The sequence below is a fragment of the Rhinolophus sinicus genome, chromosome 3 (assembly GCF_057876585.1).
Source record: "Rhinolophus sinicus isolate RSI-liver-muscle chromosome 3, RSI-T2T, whole genome shotgun sequence".
Classification (NCBI taxonomy): Eukaryota; Metazoa; Chordata; class Mammalia; order Chiroptera; family Rhinolophidae; genus Rhinolophus; species Rhinolophus sinicus.
In genome coordinates this window covers 138,931,621-138,958,512 of record NC_142503.1, presented here as the reverse complement: position 1 = coordinate 138,958,512, position 26,892 = coordinate 138,931,621, and the positions used below count along the sequence as shown (strand labels likewise).

General features: G+C 39.0%; 1 protein-coding gene across 4 annotated transcripts in view; it reads right to left on the bottom strand.

Annotated features, from left to right (window-relative positions):
- GANC (glucosidase alpha, neutral C) overlaps positions 1–26,892 on the bottom strand; it is a 62,117-nt gene that overhangs the window by 5,576 nt on the left and 29,649 nt on the right. For all 4 annotated transcript variants that reach the window (XM_019725410.3, XM_074327868.2, XM_074327867.2 and 1 more), the window contains 12 exons: positions 23,220–23,455; positions 19,951–20,077; positions 18,976–19,055; positions 16,507–16,650; positions 15,559–15,655; positions 14,358–14,459; positions 12,550–12,793; positions 11,148–11,212; positions 9,661–9,737; positions 5,699–5,773; positions 3,424–3,537; positions 2,131–2,243 (listed from right to left, as the gene is read on the bottom strand). In XM_019725410.3, the coding sequence (XP_019580969.3) occupies positions 2,131–2,243; positions 3,424–3,537; positions 5,699–5,773; positions 9,661–9,737; positions 11,148–11,212; positions 12,550–12,793; positions 14,358–14,459; positions 15,559–15,655; positions 16,507–16,650; positions 18,976–19,055; positions 19,951–20,077; positions 23,220–23,455 (1,474 nt within the window). The remainder of the gene's footprint in view (positions 1–2,130; positions 2,244–3,423; positions 3,538–5,698; positions 5,774–9,660; positions 9,738–11,147; positions 11,213–12,549; positions 12,794–14,357; positions 14,460–15,558; positions 15,656–16,506; positions 16,651–18,975; positions 19,056–19,950; positions 20,078–23,219; positions 23,456–26,892) is intronic.

The following is a 26,892-nucleotide window of genomic DNA, read 5'->3' as shown; positions in this document are numbered from 1 at the left end:
TCTTGGCACCTCCTCAACTACTGGTAGTCACTAAGAACAAAGATGGCAGCTTGGATAATCACAAAGGCTTGAGAAGCAACCAGGAGCTCAGGCTGAGCTGATTGATGAAGTTCATCTCTCATACACAAGACCTATCTGTCGAGACTGCAAGAGGTGGCTGTTTTATTTAATGTGCAGAAACCAGCACGGAGAGTCAAGGAAAACGAAGAAACAAGAAGTATGTTTCAAATAAAAGAACCTGATTAATCTTCAGAAACTGACCTTAATGAAATGGAATTAAGTTATTTACATGAGAGAGAGTTAAAAATAATGGTCATAAAAATAGTAAGATCAGGGAGCAACGTATGAACCTGTAGTGAAGACTTTATGCCAAACACTGTAACAAGAGACGATAAAAGTCATTATATAATGATAAAGGGCTCAATTTATTAAGAGGAGATAACATTTGTAAATATTTATGCACCCAACATTGGAGCACCTAAATATATAAAGCACATATTAACAGATCTGAAGGGAGAAATAGACAGCATTACAATAATAGCAGGGGTCTTTAACACCCTGCTTTCAACAATGAATAGATCTAGACAGAAAATCAATAAGGAAACATTGGACTTAAACTACATGTTAGACCAGATGGACCTAACAGATAGATACAAAACATTCCATTCAACAGCAGCAGAATATATACTCCTTATCAAGTACACATTGACTATTCCCCAGAACTGGTCATATGTTAGGCCACAAAACAAGTCTTAATAAATCTAAGAAGACTGAAATTAAATATCTTTTCTGACCATATTGTATGATAGTAGTTATCAATTGCAAGAAGAAAACTGGAAAATTCATAAACATGTGGAGATTAAATCACATGCTCCTGAACAACCAATGGGTCAAAGAAATCAAAAGGGAAATGCAAATCAAAATCATAATGACATATCACCTCACACCTGTTAGGATGTCTATTGTCAAAAAGACAAGAGATAACAAATGATGGTGGGAATGTGGAGAAAAGGGAACCCTTGTACACTGTTGCTAGGAATGTAAACCACTCTGAAAAACAGTATGGAGGTGCCTCAAAAAATTAAAGACAGAACTACCACATGATCCAGCAATCCTACTTCTGGGTATATATCTGAAGGAAATGAAATAACTACCTGCACCCCCATGTTCATTAAAGTATTATTCACAATAGCCAAAGTATGGAAATTAAGTGTCTGTCAATGGATGAATGGATAAAGAAGATGTGGTTTATATATACAATGGAATATTATTCAGCCTTAAAAAATATGGATATCCTGCCATTTGTGACAACATGGATAAACCTGAAAGGCATTATGCTAAGTGAAATAAGCCAGACAGAGAAAGAGAAAGACAAATACTGCATGGTATCATTATATGTGGAATTTTTTTTTTTTTTTTTTAAATGCCAAACTCATATAGAGTAGAATAGTGGCTGTCAGAGGGGTGGGAGTAGAGGTGAAATAGGGAGAGGCTGGTAAAAGGGTACAAACTTTTAGTTATAAGATGAATCAGGTCTAAGGATCTAATGTATAACATGATGATATAGCTGATAATACTGTATTACATAACTGCAATTTGCCAAGAAAGTAGAACTTAAATGACCAAAACAGGAAAAAAAAATACAAAATAGTCATAGAGATGTAAAGTACAGCATAGGGAATACGGTCAACAATATATTATAATTTTATTTGTCAGTTTTACCTTAGTGAACCTAAAAAAAAGAAAAGGAAAACACTACAAATGACCTTTATCATTAACTTCTTTAAATATCGTGTTTCCCCGAAAATAAGACCTAGCTGGACAATCAGCTCTAATGTGTCTCTTGGAGCAAAAATTAATATAAGACCCAGTACTATATTATGTTATATTATATTATTATATTATATTTTTATATTATATAGTATTATATTATATTATATTACATTATAAAGACCGGGTCTTATATATTAATTTTTGCTCCAAAAGATGCATTAGAGTGGATCGTCCAGCTAGGTCTTATTTTCGGGGAAACACGGTAGTACCTTAAAATATTACCTGTGCATTTGAGGATAGCAAAAGGATAGCATAATTTACCTAAGATAATGCACAGATTTTTTTAGCTGTCATTACCTGTTGGTCAAAACACCTGAAGAGAATGAAAACTTCCTGTGCAAGAATTGCTTCTGATGGAGGTATTTGAATGAATGGCCATCATCGAGATATAATTCACCCACAGCAGAACCCTGGAGAGTGAATCACAAATAGAGAATGTGCTTATATAATAGCTTTCTGGGAAAAGAATGTCACCCTCTAAAGGGAAATAATAGATTTTAAAATTTGTGAAAAATTATGTTGAACAGAAGCTTAATAAATACAGACATTCAATACCTATTAGTGAAATAATAATAGGAAACGGAAATCACATAAGAGGAGCACAAAGAGTGAGGCCTTGTTGAAAGAAATTTAAACTATGAAGTATGGTCAGTGGCATAGGTGGCTTCTCTGAAAATACTGTCCTAGAATGTGACAACAGGTCATAAAAGTTCACAGAATGAAACTGCAGTTAAAAAAAATTAGTATAGAATGGATGAGATTAACTAGCTTTAGAAGACCCTCAATTTAGAGAATAGTATCTAGTTCCTACTTTTTTTTTTTAATTAAGAGGACTCCTTTTGCATGTCAGATAATGTCACAGCATTCCATGTGGCAGGATACTGTAATTGACAATGTGCCATGGATCTCGAGTCTCTTGTATTTATTCTGTGGCCTCTCATGGGCTGGAGGCCCAGGTGGGCCCAAGAAAACATGGCTAAGTGAAACAGATGAAAAAGAAGGATGTAAGAAAAAGAAAGCTTAATTATTTTATATTTGCATAAGAGTAAGAATTTGTGTTTGGTACTATAGTTGGGCAAATTGATAGGCGAGGAATCTGCTAAGGCCTCATTTGGCTCAAAAGGATAGATCAGTTCTGGATCCTTTCAGGCTTAACCCAAGGAGATTTTAGTTGTTTGAGCCATCTGATGAGACCAGAAGTCACTGTGTGGGGGCGGTGTCCCGGAAATGTTGCATAGATACAGATACCCTTTTACAGAAGACTGAGTTCAGGGCTAACCTACGTGGCAGGCTGCCTACACCCCCAGTGACCTTTCAGTCCAGCGGTAATCAATGCCAACGGTCACAGTGCCCCAGAAGAAATTTCTATCATTTCTAGTTCTCAGAATTCCCTTAAGAACAAAGTCAGACAAGCTGGACAATGATTCAGAAATGATTCAAAGCTTTGATTTCTAGATAAACATCAGAAGCACCTATCCCATTAGATGGGGTTCACCACTTTTACATAGTGTCACACACTCAAAAGGCTCCCACTGCGAAGAGACAGAGTAGTAACAAATGAGATATATACAGGTAACATTTTCCACATACCTTAGTGCTCAGAGCCACCCGGAGCCCATATGGGAAATCAGTCATCCAGCCTGTGGATTTTCCTATTCTCGTCTTTATGGGCACTACACTTCCACCTCGTTGAAACACTGGTATCTATATAACAGAGCAACTCTCAGGGCAGTAGTATTCGTATAAGGCCATTTCAAAGTAGAATTTTAAAATATTTCATTGTATAACACTTCATTCTTTACAAGTATAGACTCAAAGGCAAAATAAATTTATGAACACAGAGATGGCAAACATGGAAAGGAAGAGCTCAAAATGGTCCATTTTTGAAATTATTAGAGAAACTTCTCACCCGTCATCAATTGATTACATAAGCTGCTTATCCTATAAGTAACCTTTCCAATTTTGTGTTTTTTTTCAATCAATAAAATAAACGTGTTTACTTCTAGGGCCCTGCTAAGGAGTGAATTTTTCTCTCTGTGCAAGCAGGCCTGGATGCATGTATGTATGTATGAGTGCATAGAAAAGATGGTAGTTTCTTGGTTTGGGGGAGATGACTTTTGTCCTTACTCACTGGACCCTATACCCTTCTTGCTCCCTGCTTCCCTGGATCACCAGGATGAACGACTCAATTCTGAGGGTAAATTCGTGGAACTTCTGTGATAGATGCCACCAAAGGTACTTTAAGTGACTCCAACACGGGGTTGTAGGCATGACCTGTATCTATGCGTCTTCCAGAATGGCGTTGCCAGCAGACGAAGTAGTAGGTTTCCTGTCTCCCTCTACACTCCTCTATAAGGAAGCTCCCTGGATCACATGAGGGCTTATACTTTGCTCTGAATAAAGTACAAACAGGAAGCATATAAGAGTACAAATGAAGTAGGGAGTGAGAGTGTAGTAGTTAAGATGTCCACTCGCTGCTTGATTCACAGTTGGCAGCAGGAAGTAAAGCACATCTATCTCCCCACCCTCATCAGACAACCTCTCTCTCTCTTTTTCCCCTCAAAGAATGAGGTAGTAAGTCAGTATGGAATGGGCTCAAGTGGGAGTCTGGCTGACCTGGGGTCTTGTTTCAGTTCTGCCACAATCTAGCCAAAACTCTGGACAAGTAATTTAACTTCTCTGAGCCTCAGTTTCTTCACCTGTAAGCATGTGGGATTCGAGTAGATGACTATTAACATCTCTTGTATATCTGAAAGTTGACATCTGAAATAATTTTCTTTCTAATGGAGTTCATATCGCTGCTGACGGTTAAAAAAATAACATCAATATCTATTTATTCCTCTTCACAGTACTGAGAGCTAATAGTAGTGGTTCTGATTCAGCTGCAGGAGCCCACGTCCCGTCAGAAATTCAGCCTGGATGAGCCACTTTGATTCTATTATCATAATTGGTAGCATTCCCTGGCTTAGAGGTCCAGGGTTACAATTAAAGTCTCATGGTTGTGGACTTGTTCCTACAGAAGGACACTCTGTACGGCATGTGTGGTGACCACCCTGTTGGTTCTCTGTCATCAGTGTTCTGATTTTCCTTAGACATACAGTATAAACAATAGGGGAAGAGTTGTTTGTCCTTCATGTTTCATACTGTGAAATCAGAGTATATGTTATTTTTATCCTCTCTTTTTTTCACAATTAAACAGCTTTATCAATGTAATCTACATGCCATACAATTCATCCATTTGAAATACACAGTTAAATGGTTTTTAGTATATTCTGAGTCATGCAACCATATCACAATCAATTTTAAAACATTTTCTTCACCCCAAAAAGAATCCCTGGGCCCATTAGCAGTCACCCCCCATTGCTCCCAAACCTTCTCTGTTCTCCAGCCCAGAGCAACCACTAATCTACTGTCTGTCTCCATATGTGTGTGTTATTACACAGAGCACTGATGTCCTTGGTTCTTTCTATTCGTATGTAGGCATATGCTATGGTCTGAATGCTTGTGTCCCCCCAAATTCACATGTTGAAGCCCCAGTCTTTAATGTGATTATATCTGGAAACAGGACCTTTCTAGAATTAAGGCTAAATGACGTCATAAGAGTGGGGCCCTCATCCTGTAGATAGCTCACTCTCTCCCTCTGCTATATGAGGACACAGCAAGAAGGTGCCTGTCTACGTGCTAGGAAGACAGTCCTCACCAGGAACCAAATTGCTTGGCACCTTAATCTGGGACTTCCAGCCTCCAGAACTGTGAGAAAATAAACTTCTGTTGTTTAAGCCACCCAGTCTGTGGTATTCTGCTATGGCTGTCTGAGTGGACTAATACAGCACAACAGAGGAAAAAAACAGTGAAAATAACTTACAGTGTCCAAGGCTACTGGGATCTTCACAGTACAGGCTCCTTCCCAATGAGCAAATGTCTTTGAGTCATACCAGACCTGAAAAGGAACAGACCCCATGGAAAAGAATATAGGCATAACTCTGCTCACAATTTCATTATTCAGTGAAACACCATTTGTATTGATTTCAAATAACCAGAAAGCTAAAATAAGTATAATTTTTTAAAAATCTCGAGTAGAAGTTAGGAAGAACACATGCTTTTAAGAAGATCCCAAAGGACTAACATACTACTGTTCATGGATTAATTTGACTAAAAGGCCACTAATTTGTCCATCCATCCATCCATCCATCCATCCATCCATCCATCCATCCATCCATCCATCCGAAAGTTATTTATTAAACAGCCTACCAGGTGCCCAGCACTGCTAGGTATACACGAGTGAACAGAAAGACCTCATGGATTTTACAGTCCAGTTCGCTTATAAAAATTTAATGCGTCTATTAGTAAAAAAGATGAAGAAAGAAAAAGGAAACAGCAACAAAGAAGAACAGCACATTACAAGCAAATAAATTACAAATGAAGCAGGAGAAAAGGAAAGTGTCAGAGGAGGATACAGATCTTGGAGAAAAACAAACGGAAACTTGCATTACTGCTATAGGATCATTTATTTTTTACAGAGTACAATACAATTTAGGGATGAGGTTCAAACTCTTATCTGGGATCTTGTCAAGGGGGTTTAGTTGCTGAAGTACCAGAAAGGTCCTACAGAGTAATTTGATGGGATAAATCCTTAAGATACCACCAGAAGCAGCATGAAAACAAAAACCTCTTTCTTCTAGCCCAGTGTAATTTCTGGCAGCCCAGAGTCTATTTCGCAAATTCACCTCCTGGGATTACCACATCCTTTATATAGCTGAGCTGTTGCATCTCACTATCCTGCTGTGAATGTGAGAGGGTTGTTTCTTGACTATGGTTAGCTACTGTAAACTCCTTTTCTTTTTAATTAAAATTTATTGGGGTGACAATGGTTAGTAAAATTACATAGGTTTCAAGTGCACGAATATGTAATACATCATCTATATATCACATTGTGAGCTACACTGAACTCTTAATTCAACAGGCTCACACCCACCTCATCATAATGTATTATCCTTGGCTGGATTCAATATGTTAATGTTTTGTCAAGGATTTCTATGTCTGTCTTGACGAGGGATATTGTCTTAGCTTTCTTTTCTTATAATGTCTTTCTTAGGTGAATTCCAGTAGGTCTAGATAAAGAGCTGGTGGGAGTGAAAGGCAAAACAAACAAACAAACAAAAAACTGATTCAAACAAGATTTGGGGATTACCTGTCTACCATTACTAGAACTAGTTAAAATGAGGGGTGTATGGTATGTGCTCTGGTGCAGTACACAAAGATCTCCAGCCTAAAAAGGGTATAATTGGTACAAAACACCATGTAGATCAGGCCTAGAGCTCAGTCACCAAGCTCCTGACCCAGCAAGTACTTACTGAAGGCCTATTATGTACCAGGTGCCCATCTAGACCCTGGGAATACAGCGTAAACCTAATAGATAAAAATCACTGCCTTCAAGAAGCTAACATTCTAATGGGAGAGACAGATAATAAAACATATAAGCCAGGGGTGTCCAAACTTTTTTCAACGGTTTTCACCAAGGGCCATATGCAGTAAAATACACAAACAGCCGGGCCACTCACTTGCGGTGAAGTACGTATTGCCTCACCTGGTTTATTTAAGTAAACTAAATATGTTTTTGGAATTTGCTGTGGGCCAATTATCAATGGATCGCGGGCCACAGTTTGGACACCCCTGATATAAGCAAATACATAGAATGTTAGAAGGTTGCATGTTCTGTGGAGAAAAATAAAGGATGAAAGAGGGTTGGATGGGGGCAGTGGGAGTGGTTTATAATCCTAAACAAGTGGTCAGAGAAGGCCTCACTGAGAAGGAGATATTTGAGAAAAGACTTGAAGGAGAGGGAATGGGGAAAATGACAGTGAGGGCCTTTAGATAGCCTCTTGGCACAGTGTAATGTGGGACTAGCTAACCAGCGACGTAAAGGTCTAGCAAGAAACAACTTGGTTCTTCTACCCAGGCTTTGGGAAGATGTAAGCAAGAGAACCAAATAGAATGCCCTGGGAAAATGGTGCTGGAGGAATATATTATACAGTCACAACAATATGCCTGCAATGATGATAGGTCATTAATAAAAATGTGTGGCTAAGTCAGAAAGGGAGTTAGTTCCTATTAATGGGAGCTTATACTTTGTTAGAATAAACTTGAGAAACTCTCAGCAAAAATGCTTTGACAGGACAATTTATTTAGCTGTTGTTGTATTTAACCTTTTCCTCAGGTTTCTGCTTGGCAGGGGAACCTTTGTAAAGAGCCCTCACCTTCAGAACTGCAAATGACTGGAGAAACCAAGGGGAAAGAACATAATTCATGAACATTCTGGAGAAAAGCCTGGTTATTTTCATATCAATCATGGCAAGTGCAGTGGGCTGATTGGTGGCCCCTCGAAAAGATATATTCACTTCCTAACTCCTGGAAGGAGTGACTATTACCCTCATAACAAATTTGACTAAATTAAGGATCCAAGATAAGGAGATTGTCTGGGATTATCCAAGTGGGCCCTAAGTGTCATCACAAGTGTCCTTATAAGAGATAGGAGGAAGAGACACGGACACACAGGAAAAGGCACTGTGAAGATGGAGGCATACATTGAGGTAATGGGGCTACAGGCCAGGAACGCGGAGGATTGTGGGCAGCCACCAGAAGCTGGGTGACAGCCATGGAACAGATTCTCCCTCAGAGCTTCCAGAAGGAACCAACCCTGCTGACACTTTGATTTTGGACTTCAAGCCTTCAGGACTATGAGTGAATCAATTTCTGTCATTTGAAGCCACTAAGTTTGTAGTAATTTGTTACAGCAGCCTCAGGAAACCAATACAACAACCAAATATGTGAAGCTGGATGGAGGGAGAACACTGGCACTGCATGTGGTTTCCTGGTGTTGCCGTACCAGGGCTTGATAGTCCCGGGCAGTGAGCATGGCCTGGCTCAGCCACCTCACCTCTCGCCTTGACAGCCCACGAGCATCTTGCCATGGCGGTTCCACATCAGTTTCGTATCCTTCAGGCTCTTCCCCCTGCCTGCGGAAGCCTGTGGTTATGCTCTAGCGCTCAGCGACTCTCGGGGATCTGTCTCCTTCCTGCTCTACACTTCACACCCTCTTTCCCTGGTCTGGTGCCCCAAGTGTCTGCCCTGTCTCTTCTTGCTCCTTTGGACATATCCTCGGTCTGTCTCTGGAGGCTGTTGCTCTTACCACCCATGGCTATCTGCTCTGCAGCCCATGGGTTATTCCCACCTCTCCCCCGTGCTTTGCATGGGTTCAGTGCCCTGGGCTTCAGCAGGTCCAGGTGATATTTTCTACAGTGACAATAATCAATGACAATAACCAATAAAAGAGCAGAGGAAGGCTGGAGGGGCACAGAAGGAAGTCACTATTGTTACTTTTTATCCACTCCCGTAAGTGTCTCGAGACCAGCTTTTGGTATCAAAAACTCAGGATTCAGATAGAGCGAGAAACAAGGAGCAAAGTCTGTTTATATTTCTGTTTCCCAGCCCGAGTTTGATACCTCATAGTAGACTAAAAATTTCTTACTACCCAAAACCTCACTGTGTTCACAAGGAGTCACTTACACAAGTCTACGTGTGAAGATAAAGAATTACTCTGATCCTCCTAGGTGTGGTCACCTATTCATGTTCCTCTGCGCTTTTCCACTAAGTTTCTTGACCTCTGAGGACAGTGGTCATGACTTACAAGAATCTTCAGTTGCAATAGTCATTTGGGCTGTCTTCACAACTGCATGATGAAGAAATCTATTTCCTAACAGGCTAATTCATTAGAACGAGGGATGAGATATGAGACATGGAAGATATGCGACTGTCATTTACTCTTACCTCATTTGGTCCCGGCAGAAACACATCAACCACAGTAGCTTTTGGCTCTGTGACTGGATGAACCAATAAAGCACTTCCTGAAAATGGAGAAGAAATAAAATCGAATATCATTATAAGAGGTCTGAAAATATCCTTTCCTTTTAATTGAGTGCTTTTGTGGCGTCAAAGACCACTCGCTGAGAAATTCTTCAAAGTAGAAACCTTGGAGAGTTGAACCAGGGATTCATCAGAGAGATGCATTGCTAGAAAGAGGACAGAGGCTCAAAGAGGTGACTGTATTATCGCCTATCATTAGTCCACTTAGGGTATATTGGGATTACAGGAAGGGACCCTTTCTTACAGTCTATCAGAGTCTCATTTTGTATGCAACTGCGAGTGTGTCAGTAGTTTGAAAATGCCATTGCACTTCTCCAGGTGCTTCATTGTTTGCTATAAGTGACTCTGGTGATGGTCAGCTGTTATCCACAAGTGTGGTGGGTGTGGATACTCAATCCTCTTCCTTGTGCAATTATCATCGGGAAGGCTAAAATTCTCTTAAAGGCAACCTGAATTATTAATTTTGTTTTGAACTTTGCACTACATATATGTAAAATCCATCCACTTATGAATTCACTCCTTAATTCAATAAATATTTATAAAGTGCCTACAGAGTACCAGGCACTGTGTTAAGCTCTGGAGATACAGCAGCAAGTAAGGCAGACATGTCTCTGCCCTCACAGAGTTTACATTCAGTGAAGACCGATATTAAATAAGTAATTACAAGTTAATTAGAGTTATGACGAATACCCAAATTGAAAGTACCACATGAAATGAAAGTTATGTAGTAGGAGGGGCTGACTTTGATTAAAGTAGGTGGAATTAGGTATTAGGAAGTAATTTTGGTCAGGAAAATTTTCTCCAAGAACGTAGCTATTTAAACTGAAATCTAAGGATGAGTGAAGACCTAAAGAGCTAGGTATTTTACAGTTTGGGTTTTCCACTCTCTAGAGTTCCTCCTTTGGGGAAACTTTCTGTTGAGTCTGGCTGCTTGAGCACTATTCCCAAGAAACTTCCATGTTCTAGATTTGGTGGTTAATCCTTGTTAAAGAAGAATCCCCCCTCCAGTGGCCCCAATTCTATTTTGCATATGAAAAAGGCTCTTTTGGGTCTTTACTTCAACCATCTCATCTACTTTATTCTACATCCCTTCCCTGTAGTGGTATCACAGGCTTAGGAATGGACCCAGAACAAGAATCCCAATTGCATCCACAAATAGAATGGATTTATTTAACATTAACAATATTATGAGAGGTGCTACATGATCACAGAACAGAGCTATGATCGCACTTACGCACTGAAAATCTTGGTGATAAAATTTCTTTTATTTTTTTGGCTTTCTTGAATTAGTTTTTTTTTTTTTTTTTTTTTTTAGTGCTCTTACACTAGAAAATACAATAACAAGAACATAATTACAGTATTTATCATAACTATAATCAAGAAATGCTCACCCAGCATGTATTCATCTTCCACACCAAAAGTCTCTAATTCATCAGGAAACTCTACCCACAGAGGCCTGGAGAAAGAAAAAAATTCTTACTTCAACATCATTAGATGTGTCATTACAATTCAATCACATATTTTCAGTTTTATAACTATTCAAAGGAAATTGGAAAAAGCCAAACAGCCAAGACTCTTTTCATATGTTTCAAGATTTTATGAGCAATTGCTATGATTACTAGTATTTTTCTTATGGAAAGAGCTATTAATTAGCTTAAATGGTCCACTGAAAGAGTGAGAATTCTGGTATCTGCAATTTTTCCTTCTGAGTGTTGAGCACTGAATACTACTCCAACGGGCAGAATTAGAGCTTTGTGCAAGTCCAAATGCCTAAAACATTTAGTATAAAACAAATTAAGTGTTTGTAAAACCATATTTTATAATGATATAAAATCCGCCATCTTTTTTTTCATGCTGTCACTGTCTTTCATACATCCTGAATCATTACCTAGTTAAATGAAAAGAACTGGTGTATCTCGTTTTCAAGCTGGCAACATTTTTGGAGGGTGGAAAAACTGGTGTGTGGTTTTTGTTCTATTGTTATTGTTGTACATAACTATCTAGGAGGCATTTGGGCTTATAAAAATAATAAAACTTTTAATATCTATGTATCTGAATACTAACTTAATGGTTCTAATAATTTTTCCAATTTCATGAGGAAAAGATACATTTTAATAAGAGAAACTTATTTTTAGTTTATTCACTAGACTTTGTAATAATATATTCCCTTTCCTACTGAATGGTAACAAAGCAGTAGTGTCCAAAGCTGGCTGATGTCTAGAATCTCCAGGGAAATTTCTAACAAATAGAGCTCTCTGGAACCTACCCAGGGAGGTTCCTAGTAGTAGATCTGGAGGTGTGGTTTTAGAATCTATTTTCAAAAAGCTCCCAGGTGATTCTGGTCTGAGCGAGGTTTCGGAACTGCTGATACAGAAGTCTTGGGGGACTATGTGTCTCTCTCTAACCTAGAAAGTTGATTTTTCATTCGTGCCTTTAAAATAGAATCAGAATATAATTTATACACCAGGAAAAATGTTCACCTCAAACTTGGAATGGTTTAGCATTAAGGGTAAAATAGAGCTTAAGATTGGCAGAATAAATTGTTCATGAGAGGATATTTGTGGGTTAAATACTGAATGAATTCAAAGTCACTTCCTTATTCTTTGAAAAATCTCTATTTCTGTCTCATATCAATATTAATACTTGAATCACAAAGTAGGAGGGGACCTAGCTATCTTCTGTGACCTCAACTGCCAGCACCCTGTTTACAATCAGTCCATAAGCTGATTGACTCCATTCTCCAGTGGTTGGGTAGATTGGTGCTGGGGCCTCTGACTGGTAAGGCCCATTTACCTCATGATGGGTTCGGAAGCCACGTGTGCACGGTAGAACAGAGAATACCAATAGGGCAGGAGGGCGTAGCGCTCTCTGATGGCTTCTCTGATGAGCCGGGTGTGTTCCTCCCCAAAGAGCCAGGGTTCCCGTCGCTTGGTGTTCATGGTGGCATGGCCACGAAAGAAGGGCTGGTAGGCTCCAGCCTGGTACCAACGCACTAGCAGCTCTGCCTCTGGATTCCCAATGAAGCCGCCTACATCAGCTGATTAGTCAGTCAAAGAAAGACTTTGTGAGGCAACCAGGCTTCTAACAAATGATGCACACAGGTAAAATAAGACCTTGAAGACTGACGGGAAAGGTGCTGTGTGGGGACAGAGTCCCAGAGAGCAGTTTCCAGGCTCTCGGTCTCACATGGAAAGGTCCTGGCTCAGGTAGCAGATGGCCATCAGCTGTGACTAGTTGGCCATCAGCAGTAACCAGTTAGCCATTAGCCACTGATACAACTGCCATGGCTGAGCTAGCAAGCGGATTGCAGTTAGCAAGTGGGGTTGGTTAGCAGAGAAGCGGACGGCAGGCTGTGGATTGTGTGGCTCCTGCTTCCTGTGTCTCCAACCCAGCCACCAGCGAGACTATAGTGGTATGCCTCCCCTATCTATGGCTCCGTGGGTGTTCCTTTTTGGCCTCACCATATCTTGCGTTCTTATGTGAGGAGCGGGAGCAGACCCCGCATGACACCCCGTGTGACATATTGTATGTGCATTCAAAATGATAGGATAAAACTGTGGCCTTAAATTAGAAAGCACATAGTAAAAAAACAGTCTCTTTGAGGATCTGACAATATGCTCTTCAAATATTCTTGTCAAAAGGTCAGAGGCTTTCCTGCAAGATCAACATTCAGGTATGTTCCAGAAATTGCAAAATGTCTGCCTGATTCAATAAGTCTGTGTTTAGGGTGGGGTGGGGGTGGAGGTTTGGTATTTGATTTCCTTTAGCAACAGCTAAGGGAAGATAAAAATTATATAAATAACTAAAGAGAAGCAGATAATCAGAATTAGAGGTGTTAAGTAGGATTTCTTGTTTAGCCCTTAAGCAGGATACATATTCCTTGTATGTGGACCAATGTCATGAAAACACACCATTCAAAAAGTGATATTAAGTCGCTTCTATTCCTACAGAAAAAGGGCAGCTGGAACTGTAGCCATGCTGAGCACCTTACATACTGAGATTTCTCATCTGCAGAGAATTACTACTGGGATTCGGGGAAGGCAGCCCCTTAGAGAATCTTATTTAACTGAATTTATCTTTCTCAAGAGCATATCTTTTTTTTAACAGTAAAAATATGTCACAGAATTTTAAACCTGTGGAGTAAAAAAGATTTTTGTAAGACTGATTTCTGATTTGCTAAATCCTCTAGTTCTCTCCATTTTTCTCACTTTTTTTAAAAAAGAGTAATGAGTTTTATTTATTTATTTATTTCCAACACTTTTACATTTGTTTTCCAATTACAGTTGAATATTTTTCTCCCTTCTAAGAAGAAAAATAATGTGTCAGGAAGAGAAACTCAGTTATCAAGAGTGGCTAAGGAGGAAGCAATAATAAAGAGGGAAAGCAGCACTCCGGCTCCCTTTCTGACTTGATTTTGTGGCCTCGATTCAGACAAGACACAAACAGCTCTGAAGCGACCCTCCTTTCCCTCTCCTCATTTTCGCTTTCTCACATTTATCCCTGCCCAAAACAGCCAATGAAAAGGGATTTGTGACCAGCTTTGACGAAAGTACCCTTGCTTTTTGTTTTCTATCACTTCAAGCCTGAGGATATCATCTTACCTCCACAAAAAGAGATCCCAGTAACGTTGAGAGTGAGTAACATAGGGATAGAAATTTTCAGGTAACTCCATTCTGCTGTGTTGTCTCCTGTCCACACAGCACCTTCAGTCACCAGTAACAAGATATTAAAAAAAAAAAATCACAAATCAGCCCATGCACTCAATTTCATATTTAGATTTCTTATGTATAATAGACAATATAAAGAAAAACATTTCTTTTTTAAAATAATTTTTTATTTTTCAATTAAGTGTGCGTACAATATTATACACGTGTAAATGTCTAATCATTATGTTGTACACCTGAAACTAATACTCATATACTTACTGAGTTATACACACACACATACACACACACATTTTTAAAACAAAATTGGGATAATAGTAAACATTTAGGCATTCTTTTTTTCTCTCTCATTTATCATGATGTCACAAACATTTCCTCATGCAATTGAGACTACTATTTTAAATAGCTTTATGATAGTCTATCATGAATATACCATACTTTTATTTATTCCCTTATTGTTATATATTTGGACTTTTTGTTTGTTTCAAGAACTAAGGCTGTGATGAGCATCTCTGTACATGAATCTTTGCCTGAGATGATAATAGTTTGTCCTTTTCAGAGTACCACAGGGGCTGGTTTCAGAGGTGGAATAGGAGGCCTAGTAATGTCCATGGTAGAGTGAAGGCTGGATTCTTCACACTACAACCTAAGCTCCCAGTTATTTATGCAAGGCCAGGGGACCTAAAATAGCCTTCTTGCCACAGGTTGGTAAAGTTGAACTAGATCTGTATTAGCTGGTAAAGTGGATCCAGTTATAGATGACCCTGACCACAAGCAACAGCCAGGTCTATTTTAAGCCATGTTGCTAAGTGGAACAGGTGGTTAAAGGAGTGTGTTAGAAGTGTATTTCCCCTGGTTTTAATAAATAACAGAGACAGGACCAGAGATGACCATCCTGGCAAACTAAGATACTCTGAAGTTTTTTCAGTGGGAAATAAGAACTAAACTTTATTAAAATTGGTTTACTCTGCTCATAGGACAAAATGCATACTTCAGGGCACATCACTCTTTACAATCTAATACCTGCCCAATGGCTACTGAAAAGGAAGGCATCAGTAGCTCTATATACCATAAATGGTCAAAAAAGACAGGTTGCTAACTTGTGTTTTTAAGTCTGATCATATTAGCCATTCCTTACCATACTTTTGTGATCCAGCAAAGAAAGAACGCGTAAGAACAAAAGGTCTCTCCTTTCCCTTAGATCGTTGTATCAGTCCTTCTGCAGTAGCCATTTGCTATAAAGTAAAGGAGATTTTTCAAAAAGATGATTGCATTAGGGCATTGTGCAGACGTCCCCAATAAACTATTTAACATGCAAAAAGCAAATGATGGGAATGTGAAATGGAAAATAAATAAATCCATTAAACAATTTTTATGATGTAAGGAAACTACTCTAAATTCCCCCATTAAATGAATGAAAAATTTTCTTTGATTACAACAGCAATGAAATAATAGTAGTAAACAGTAAGTTAGCATTTATTGGTGCTTACTATTGCTAGGCATTTTGTAAGATTTTCTCTTATAATCTATACAACAACCTCTGAAATAGTTTTCATTGATGAAAAATGAGATTCAGAGAAGTTAACTGACTGGCCTTGGCCTACATAAGAAAATTCTCTACCAATTCAAGCAAGAGGCTGTTAGAGAAGTAAACACATCTATCTGAAAACCACACTGTATCTAGCCAGCAGCTCCCACTGGAAGATACCAGTTGGTGGGAGAGTCATAAAACCACAGTTACATTCTGAAAATAACAACCATGGGTATAAATTAGGGAAAGTGACTGCCAAGTCTTTTTGGATGTGATTGGCAGATGGAAGGCAATTCTACCACTTTTTATTGAGATGTTTCTATGTTATCATTAATCTCACAATATCTGCAAATTCATGTTTATTATAGAAGGAAAATATGCAAAGGGAGAAATAATAAGTCTTATATTGGCTAAACCTGATAAGACTCATTGCAATTGTCAGAAAAGACACACAAAGAGCAATGGACAGCATAGTATGGCGATTACAAAGGAAATTACTTTCAGTCCAAAAGGCGGGCACATGGGTCCACTGGGCTTCTCTCTTGGTTGTCTTACCTGATAAAACCCATAGATATTGTGAAGTTCTCTGTGCTCCCAGTTGCCATGATGAATAGCATTCTTCTGCATGGTTAGCTCTGGCCCTCTAAAGACAGAAGGCTCATTCATGTCGTTCCATATGTAGAGGATGTCAGTAGATCCCTAGGAAGGAAATCTTGGTCAAGATAAGACTCCTACAGTGATGATGTTAATATGATAGTCTTCCCTAGTCCTCTTTCCTACTCCATTTAATTTATTATGCTTATCATCTGCTTCGTCCTCTGCTCCACTGCTACAATAAAAAGCTCCACTGGGCAGGGAATGTTGTCTATTTTGTTCATTCATAAATCCCAAATACCTAGAATAGTACCTGAACCACAGAAGGTTCTCAATAGGTATTCGTTGATGAATGAGAGACTCTGCTCTGTTGTCTGTGAAATACATGTTGCCCAGCAAGTCCATTCACATCTACTTGGAGAACCCCCACTGGAAAGGTTGTGCATGTTCACAGTTAGGCTCTATATCATCCGTCATCTGCTATAACTCTTAACCAAACGAAGGCCGATTATAGTTGTCTGATAAAATTCTGCCTTCCTCTAATGGTTTGAGACTTGACATCTATGAGACCTGTTTGTTAGCATGACGTGTAGTTTGTGTTCTGTACAGAATTGTTCAATTTAGAGTGGGAAGGGGCAGTTGAGTCATCTAGTTAACATGGTTTTACAAACCGGTTATAGAATCCCTGGTCTCTCAGCATTTGACTCAATAGCTACAATGACAGGTAGTCCTTTAGGCAGCTCATTCCATTAATTTCTCTCTCTCTTTCTCTCTCTTCCTCTCTTCATTAGTTTCAGGTGTACAACACTATGCAATAGTTAGACATCTCACAAAGTGATAACCCCTCCCCCAATCCCCAATCTACTGCCCTCTGATCGTATATATCTATTACAATTCCATTGACTCTATTCCCTGTACTCCATATGCTGTACTCCATATCCCATGACTATATATATTAAATTATAGCTGACATACACTATTATTCAGCTTCGGCTTCAGGTATATAGTGCAGTGGTCAAGCATCTACACCGTCCATGAAGTGGTCTCCCTAATAAGACATGTTCCCATCTGATGCCCTACAAAATCTTTACAACATTATTGATTATAGTCCCCAAACTGTCTTTCATATCCCCATGACAATATTGTAGTTACCAATTTATGCTAATCCCTTCCCCTTCTTCCTCACCCCCACCCCCGTCCCTTCTAGCAACCATCAGGTTTTCCTCTATATCTCTGAGACTATTTCTGTTTACTTTGCTCTCATTCCATTAATTTCTGAAAGTCCTATTTCTGGTACCATCCTTTCACAGGGCCTAGCTTGCTTCTGGGCTACCACAGAATACACCTGCTGCCTTACCCACATGATAGACTTTCAAATGCCTGGAGGAGGCTATGAATTTTCTTTTGACTCTACCTTCAACAATTTCTAAACGTGTACTTTTATGAACAAGGCTATATGGTTTTCAAATATTAACTACTTTAACTATTCATCTTCAGCACCCTCGAAGGCAAGTTTGGCAGACTTTTTCTGGAAAGGGCCAGATTTTCAACTTTGCAGGCCCATCAGGGCTCTTTTTCAATAATTTGACTCTGCTATAGTAGTGTGAAAGCAACCATAGAGAAGAGGAAAATGAATGAGCATTTGGCCCAAGCATTGTTCATCCCTGCTCTAAGCTGTTTTCTGTGTCCCTAATACACGACGCTCAGAAACAAGAGTTTAGTGGTTAAGAACTGGGCTTGGGAGACAAACAGTTCTGAATTCAAATCTTGGATCTGCCACTTACTAGATGGGTGAACTTAGCAGGTTTTTAAACTTGTTCATGCCTCAATTTCCTCATCCACAGTATTAGAGTTAATTATAGTTCAAACTTCAGAGGGTAATTGTGAAGATGAAATGGTATATGCACAGAAAGTGTTTAGCACACTGCTTGGCATATAGCCATTATATTGGGCCTCATTATCATCCTCATCATAATTGGTTGAAAACAGTTCTCCAGATGTGACTTTTCCTGTTCTCTCTGTGGTTCTTTTAATATTTTAAGAATTGTTTCATAATTATACCTTACTTCTAATGATATGTTATACTTTGCAGGATATTTTCACATATGTAATTATTTTTAATAGTTATACAAGGCTATTTATACAAAATTTATATAGTAATTTGAAAATATAATAAATCTCTATTAAGTACTTTTATATATCATAGAGTTTATTATTTTAGAGGTAAAAACCACAGCTTTTGTGCATGTAATAATACATATGGCACCTTTCCCGGCACCACGAAAGTCGTAATGTGGTTGCCATCCTTGTCTTTTCATACAAGCATTACTTATCAGGAGCTACTCAATGAATCAGAGTAGTTCTATTCGTTCACTTTTTCCCCTTTTTTCATCATTTCAAGTAACTAGAGCAAACAAATGAAAAACAAACCTGATAAGCAGAGAAAGTGAAAAGACTTGAATACCATTCTCTGACCTTGGGATTGGTGAAATCCAGGTAACAGGAGAGACCTAGAGAGGCAGAAGAGTAGACAGCCTATTAGGAACAGTGGTCCTCCTGATAAAATGTGCTGTAAGGGAGAATATCAAATGTGAAAGGTAGGCAATCAATGGACACCTTACATCAAATGTAAAGCCAGCTGACAGAGAGGCATGGTCTGGCAAGAGGCCAATGAAGGCAACGCTGGACTGCAGTGACAGCCACTAGGTCTTTCAACTCCAGAGGCCCAGGGGAATGCCAATGAACAAATATCAAGACAGGGCCTGTCCCTCACTAAGATAACTCAAATAATGATGGCAAGTATTCTGGAGTCACCTCTCTGTTCTTAAAAAGAACAGAGAAGTGTTCGTAAGTGGGAAAAGGCGGGAAAAGGAATGCAAGGAGTTTCTCTACAGTGCATGGATTTGTGATAAGAGTGCTGTGATATGATAGAGTGGTGATTTCCTTTTGTCCTTGAGGAGTCTCTACTAAAGTTTAATAGTTTCTGAAATGAAGAATCCAGAATTGCCAGAGGTAGCTGAAGTCACTCATGAAAGGCTGGGAAGTCAAAACTATGGGCTAACAGGGCAAAGAGGAATCACAGGGAGAGAGGCTGCAGGACCCTTTGTCTTTCTTCTCCTCTGCTTTTCTCATTCCTTGGCTTTTCACTTTTATTTGTTTAGAGAAATAGCATGCCGCTGAGGTCTGCTTGTTTGTTTTTCATTCATTCATTGACTGAGATAAATGTATACAAAGTACACTGTACCAGATGTTATGAAAGCTATAAAAGAAGGCAGTACCATCTCCTCCTACAGGTGCTTAGAATATATCAAGAGACATCTACAAGGTATAAGAATGATGGCCATGAAACCGCCATTAATTCAGACTGAACAAGGGAAATGATAAGTATATGACGTAGTATCTTACCAGGCCAGCACACCCCTTCAAAGTCTCCCCCTTCATGATTCCTCACAAAAAAGTCCTGCTCTTTGGCCTTCGCATACACTGAGTAGTCGGGATCAATCTTGATGTGAGGGTCACTGATGACCACAAGCTGTCAGGACATAAAGGTTTGAAAGTCTCATTAGTTTCATATGAGCCATATGTTCATTGCTATGTTTTCATCATAGTTCTGGGGTTCAAATTTTACTCAGAAACAACTACTACTAGTATTAAAACATTTCAGACACCAGTAAAGCCCTATAACCTTTCATGTGCTTATGGAAATATAAATTGATGTCAACACCAGGCCAATCCTTCTTTCTAGTGATTGCTGCTGAACCAATACATGTTCCTTAGAAGCTAGCATTTTTTAAGCTTCTATCTGTCTGCGGTGCTGGGTGCTATACATACAGGATTAAGCAGGCAAGGTTCTTGTTTCCTAGATATCTAGAGGCTAAGGTAACACTGACAAAAGCAAACATTAAAGAAAACAGGAGAACAGCATGTTAACAGCAAATCCAAAACCCAATAGTACAGGCATATTGAGGAAGGAGGTTTGAGAAAACCTGTGATCATAGCTCCATGTCTAGCGTCTGTCCCTGGCTTTCTAACACCATCATTTCCACCTAGTATAGGGCTTCAAAACCATTTTATTTGGCTAAAACAACCTTCTGATCATCATTCTCCATATCCATTCAACTCTGCATACTCAAGTTTAATTCTCCATTGCTCAAAAACTTTTATTTACAAATTTTTAATTGTGTTAAAGTATACATAAAATTTAATCATTTTTAAGGGTGCAGTTCAGTAGTGTTAAGTGCATTCACATTGTTGTGCAATTAATGTCCAGAGCTCTTTTTATCTTGTAAAACTGAAATTGTAGACCCCTTAAAGAACAACTCCACATTCCCTCCTTCTCCACGCCCTTGGCAGCCACCATTCTTCTTTCTGTCTCTGTGATTTTGACTATTCTAGGTCTTGCAGATTAGTCAAATCATGTAGTATTTGTCTTTTAGTGACTGGCTTATTTCATTTAGCATAATGTCCTCATGGTTCATCTATGTTGTAGCATGTGTTAGAATTTCCTACCTTAAGGCTGAATAATATCCCGTTGTATGTATATGCTCTATTTTGTTTACCAGTCATCTGTTAATGGACACTTGGGATGCTTCTACCTTTTGGCTATTGTGTATAAACGCTGATATGAACAAGGTGTACAAATTTCTGCTCAGGTCCTTTCGATTCTTTTGGGTATATACCCATAAGTAGGATTGCTGGATCATAGGGTAATTTTATTTTCAAGTTTTTGAGGAACTGCCATACTGTTTTCAATAGTGGTCATACCATTTTACATTTCCACTATTAGTTCACAAGTGTTCCAATTTCTCTACATCCTCATCAACACTTGCTATTTTCTGGGTTTTTCTTTTCTTTCTTTCCTTTTTTTTTGGTGGTAGCCATCTTAATGGTATAAAGTGGCATCTCACTGTGGTTTTGATTTGCATTTCCCTAATGACTAGTGATGTTGAGCATCTTTTCATGTACTTGTTGGCTATTTGTATATCTTGGAAGAAATATCTATCAAGTCCTTTTCCAAATTTTTAATTGAGTTGTTTTTTTTTTTGGTTGTTGAGTTGTAGAAGTTTATATATTCTGCATATTAACCCCTAATTCAAAAACTTTTAATGTCTCCAAATGCATGCAAAGCAGCCTATACTAAGGCCAGATTCCCTATCACTCCAGCCCTGCTCATGCCTTGTTTGCTTGTCAAACCAGCCTGTGTGCTGCTTTCCAGATACCACTGGGTGCTCCAGCCTCTGGCTGCACTGCCCTCTCCCCCTTCTCCCCTTCTCCCCTTTTCCACTAAACATTCATCCTTAAGGATGCAACCTTCTCTTGGTCCACCCCCGACCCTGACCTTTCTTTGACTGTTACATTACTGCCCTACATTATGGTTGTTGTATACTTGCCTTTCCCCCACTCAATGTAAGACCCCCAAGGAGCTCATCTCCACATTCTCTTCATCTTTAGCACAGGACCTCAGACATTCAAAGGCCTTGATAAATAACTGCTTATAAGGATATAGGTTCTAGAGTCAGGCTGATCAGCATTCAGATTCTTGCCCTACCACTTACTCACTATGTGCCTTGTGCAAAATACAAAAAATCACTCTATACCTCAGTTTCTTCATCTGAAAAATGGGGTAACAAAATCTACCTCATAATTTTGTCATGGCTGGATGGAATAATGTGTTTTATCTTACTCTCTGACCCATAATAAGTGCTTGATAAATCATAGATATTAATTGGGAAATTAGGATTTAACGGGATTGGCTCTGGCCATTTGTGAAAGGCTTGGGAATCAACGGAATGGGTTGAAAAGGCAACTTTAATCTCAAGGAGAGACTGCAGGGATCCACTTCCATGATACATATGGAGTCCTCCTGCCTTTTCCTCTCTCCATTTTCTCACTCCCTCTTTTCAGTATTGATATTACCACTACCACCCTTGCATTACACAGTTCCCAGTATCTTTTGCCTCTACCCATTTTCTATTTTAGTTCTTTCCTTGGCCACATTGACAGCTGGAGTCCATTGAGGAAGCATGCAGGAAAAATGGTGTCATAAAAAATCTGACTTTGTTTTTCACAGACTGTTAAGAGCTGCGAGCCCTACCACTCTCTTACTCTTTTGCCCACATCTGTGTATCCCAACAAAAAAAGCCCCAATCCTCCCTCCTTTGGTGCTAGCAGAAAGTTCAAACTACACAAGCCCGGGTGTATGTAAAGGAATCTCCATCCCAGTCTAATCCTCTCACCACCTTTCCCAGCTCTTTCAAGCCAATTGCAAACCAGCACCGGTGCCGGCCGAGCTCCCCTTAGAATGCCTCACTATGTGACTAATTAACCTATTCACACCCTCTTGGTACCAGTGTGATGTCATCAATCTTGATATCAGAACCAAATTTTGCATGGGTAGGGGGATTCATCACATCACTACAGGGTGGCCACAACAAACGGGCCTGAACGCTAGGCCTCTTGTCCCCTATGGGGACTTAGACAACCAGGGATGCATGGCGGCACCACCTTTTCTCCACTGCTTTTCTGTTATCACAGTTTCAATTACATTTGAAGGTACTATTTTCATGGCCACTTTTATTTTCTTTTTATTGTCAGATAGTTCTCCACTAATGTGCGAAGGCAAGTTTTAAAAACGCTTTATAATGAAAAGGTTCATAAGTATTGGCTTATTTTACCTTACGTTTTTTGTTCCGGAGCAGCTCTTGCATCCTTTTGGGGTTTGGGAATCTTTTCTTGTCCCAGGTGAAGTACCTTTTGCCCTCAGTGTGCTCTATGTCCAACCACATGACATCGTAAGGAATGTCATGTTTGTCAAATCCTGCATCCACTGCCTTTACATCCTGTTCATTTTCATAGTTCCAGCGGCACTGATGGTACCCCAAGGAGAAGAGAGGGGGCATGGCTTGTGTGCCTAAAAGAGGAAGAGGACAACTGAGCCCACTACTACCACAGTGATAATTCTACATTCGATAAACATTTCCTAAGTGCCTACAGGGGCCAAGCACTAAGCTTGGTACTTAGAATATCATGAAGAAAGCAAACTCTCTACCCTCAAGAAAGTAACAATTAGGCTGATGACGCAGGTGTGTAGATAAATTGCTCTACTCAGAGGTGTAAGTGCTACGTTAAAGGTGTCAGCCGAGTGCTGTGGAAATACAGAGCAATTAGTAAATTCCACCCGCTGTGAAGTGTGGAATCTTGAAAGGCTTCATGAGATGGTAACCCTTGGTTTGGACCTTGAAGAATAAGTAGGAGTCCACCAAACAAAGAGAATGGACAGAGGATTCAAGCACAGGGAATAGAAAAGACAGAGCAGATAAGCTTAAGGAAAATTCAATATTCCAAGGTGGTTACACTATGAGAGATACAAGTACGAGATGAAACTGGAGTGGGCCAGTTTGTAAAGGGCCCTATGATTCAGGCTAGAAATTCTAAATCTTCTCTTATGGGAATGTATCAAAAGTCTCGCAAGATGTAACCTTAGCAGAGCTATGTTTTAGAAAAGTTAGAGAGCAGTGTTGGGACTGATTTGAAGGGAGAGACTGAAGTCAGGAAGAACAGTCAGAAAATTATCAAAGCATTTACTGATAATAGGGAGAACTTTTATCTCTTTCCCCTCTGAAAGTCCCACTAATATCAGAGGAAAATAATAATAATAAAAAAGGAATAAAGCCACAAGAACAAAGAGAATGGGAGAGAAGTAATTTCAATAAATTTGGGAAGGTGGCCTGCAGGGGAGAGATGGTACCTGAGGAGCAAAGCCAGGGAAGCTCTTACCAGAGGGCTTGTGAAGGGAAGACGGATGAGAAGAGCTCATCGCGGCTCCCAGAATACTAGCAGACAGGTACATGTCCCCTTCCATCCCAATACCAGGGTAAGACTCAGGCACACAGAGCTTCCAGGCAGAGCCTTAGTCTTAAATATGCATTGATAGCCAAGGATCACCCAACATTTGAATAAAGTCTCCAAATTTAGAGGGACCAACATAAAGAAATAGAATGAAAGGATCTCTGAGAAAACAGGGACAATACAAGGAACCAAAGTCAATATCAAAACATCAGTGTCTCCAGGGAGATGGAAAAAAGATATTATACCCATAAAATAAGACTAGGATAGCATAAAACAAGCAGAAGATATTAGAAACAAGAATGATCAGAGGATAAGAAAGAGTTTTTAGAAATTAGAAATAGGATAGTATAAATGGAAGGCCTAGAAGATAAAATTGAGAAAATTGCTCAGAAAATAGACAAAAAACGGAAAGGAGATGATGAAATCTGTAGAGTACAAAGAGATGAAGGAAGGGAAGATATTATCAAAGGAATAGTTTTCTAGAATTGAAGGACACAATTAAAGTTGTAAGAGTCCACATTTAATACCCAGCTCATTGATTATAAAAAAAAGTCTGTATCAGGCATTTTGCTGTAAAATTTCAGAATATTAGAAATCTTAGAATATTAGAGATAAAGAGAAGATATTTCAGAGAGAAAAGATAGATCATATACAAAGGAACATAATTCAAACTGATTTTGGAGCAAGAAGATAGAAAACAATAGAGAAATGTCTTCAAAATTCTGAGAGAAATAATTTTCAATCTAGCTAGCCAAATTATCAATAAAGGATAAAGGCAGAAAAAAAGATGTTTTCATATCCACAAAGATGCAGAAAGTGTACCTCTAACGCGTATTTTCTTAGGAAACTACAAGAAGATGATTCAAATAAACAATGAACAAAAACAACAAGGCAATAAATCAGACACACACAAAACATGGGATCCAAGAGAGGATGGATCTAACACCAGAAAATGGCAAACGTAAGTTCTAGGATGACAGCTGTGCAGGGAGCCTAAACAGCAACAGCCCTCAGAGGGTAAGGGGGGTGGGGGGTTGGAGATGAGGGTAAGGGGGATCAAATATATGGTGATGGAAGGAGAACTGACTCTGGGTGATGAACACACAATGGGATTTATAGATGATGTAATACAGAATTGTACACCTGAAATCTATAATTTTACTAACAATTGTCACCCCAATAAATTTAAAAAATAAATTAAAAAAAAAAAAAAGAGCAACAGCCCTGATAGAAGCAGGATGGAGTCATCTGGGAGGGAAGTCTCCAGGGAAAAAAGTTGAATGGATAAAGTATCTAACACCCTTGAGCTTTTGAAAAAATGTAAATACTGACTACTGATTTAACCAAAAACTATGACATAACAATATTGGGAGGGAGACGAAGGAAAGATATTGTTGAGTTAAATCCTCCTTGGGAATCAACAGATAATCTATAAACTTATAAATTGGATTTCTTTGAACATGGTGGCTGACCCAGTGATTTTGATGCACTTTCCTATAAACCGGACTTATTCTCCATAATAACAATGTTGAAAGGGCCTGTAGGTGGGCCTGACAGTACTTGTTCCTATATGGGTGTCTTCGCATATCCACAAATTCCTTGTCCCCCCTATCAAAACTGGAATCAAATTCCTCTTCCCTTAAACATGGGCTAGACTCAGGGACTTTTAACAATAGAATGAGCAGTAGTGCTGCAACAGTACTTTTATTTTTAATAACTTTATTGAGCTGTAACTCACATACCACACAATTTACCCACTTAGAGCATACAATTCAATGTTTTTGGTATATACATTACCACTTTTTAAAAACTGTGGTAAAATATATAACATGAAATGTCATTTTAACTATTTTAAGTGTGCAATTCAGTGGCATTAATTACATTCACAATGTAGTGGAAGCATCACCACCACTATTTCCAAATCTTTTATATCACCGCAGAGAAACTCTGTAACTATTAAGCAGTAACTTTCCATTAATCTTCTCACTCTCCAGCCCATGGTAACCACTAATCTACTTTCTACCTCTATGAATTTGCCTATTGTAGTACTTCTTGTAAGTGGAATCATATAATATTTGTTCTTTTGTGTCTGGCTCATTGTATTGTGCATAATTTTTTAAAGGTTCATCCACGTTACAGCATGTATCAGAACTTCATTCCTTCTTACTGCTTAATAATATTCCATTTTATGTATACATCACATTTTGTTTATCCATTCATCTTTGATGGACACTTGGTTTGTTCCCACCTTTTGGTTATTAGGAAAGTGCTGCAATGATCAATGTCATGAAAGTGTATGTTCAAAGTCCTTGCTTTCAATCCCCTTGGAGTGGAATATATCTAGGAGTGGAATTGCTGGGTGTACTAGGGTTCTGCAGAGAAACAGGACCAATAGGTTGTGTATATATGTGTATATACTTATATATAAGCACACACACAGAGAATGATTGATTTTAAGGAACAGGTTTATGTGACTGTGGCAGCTGGCAACTGTAAACT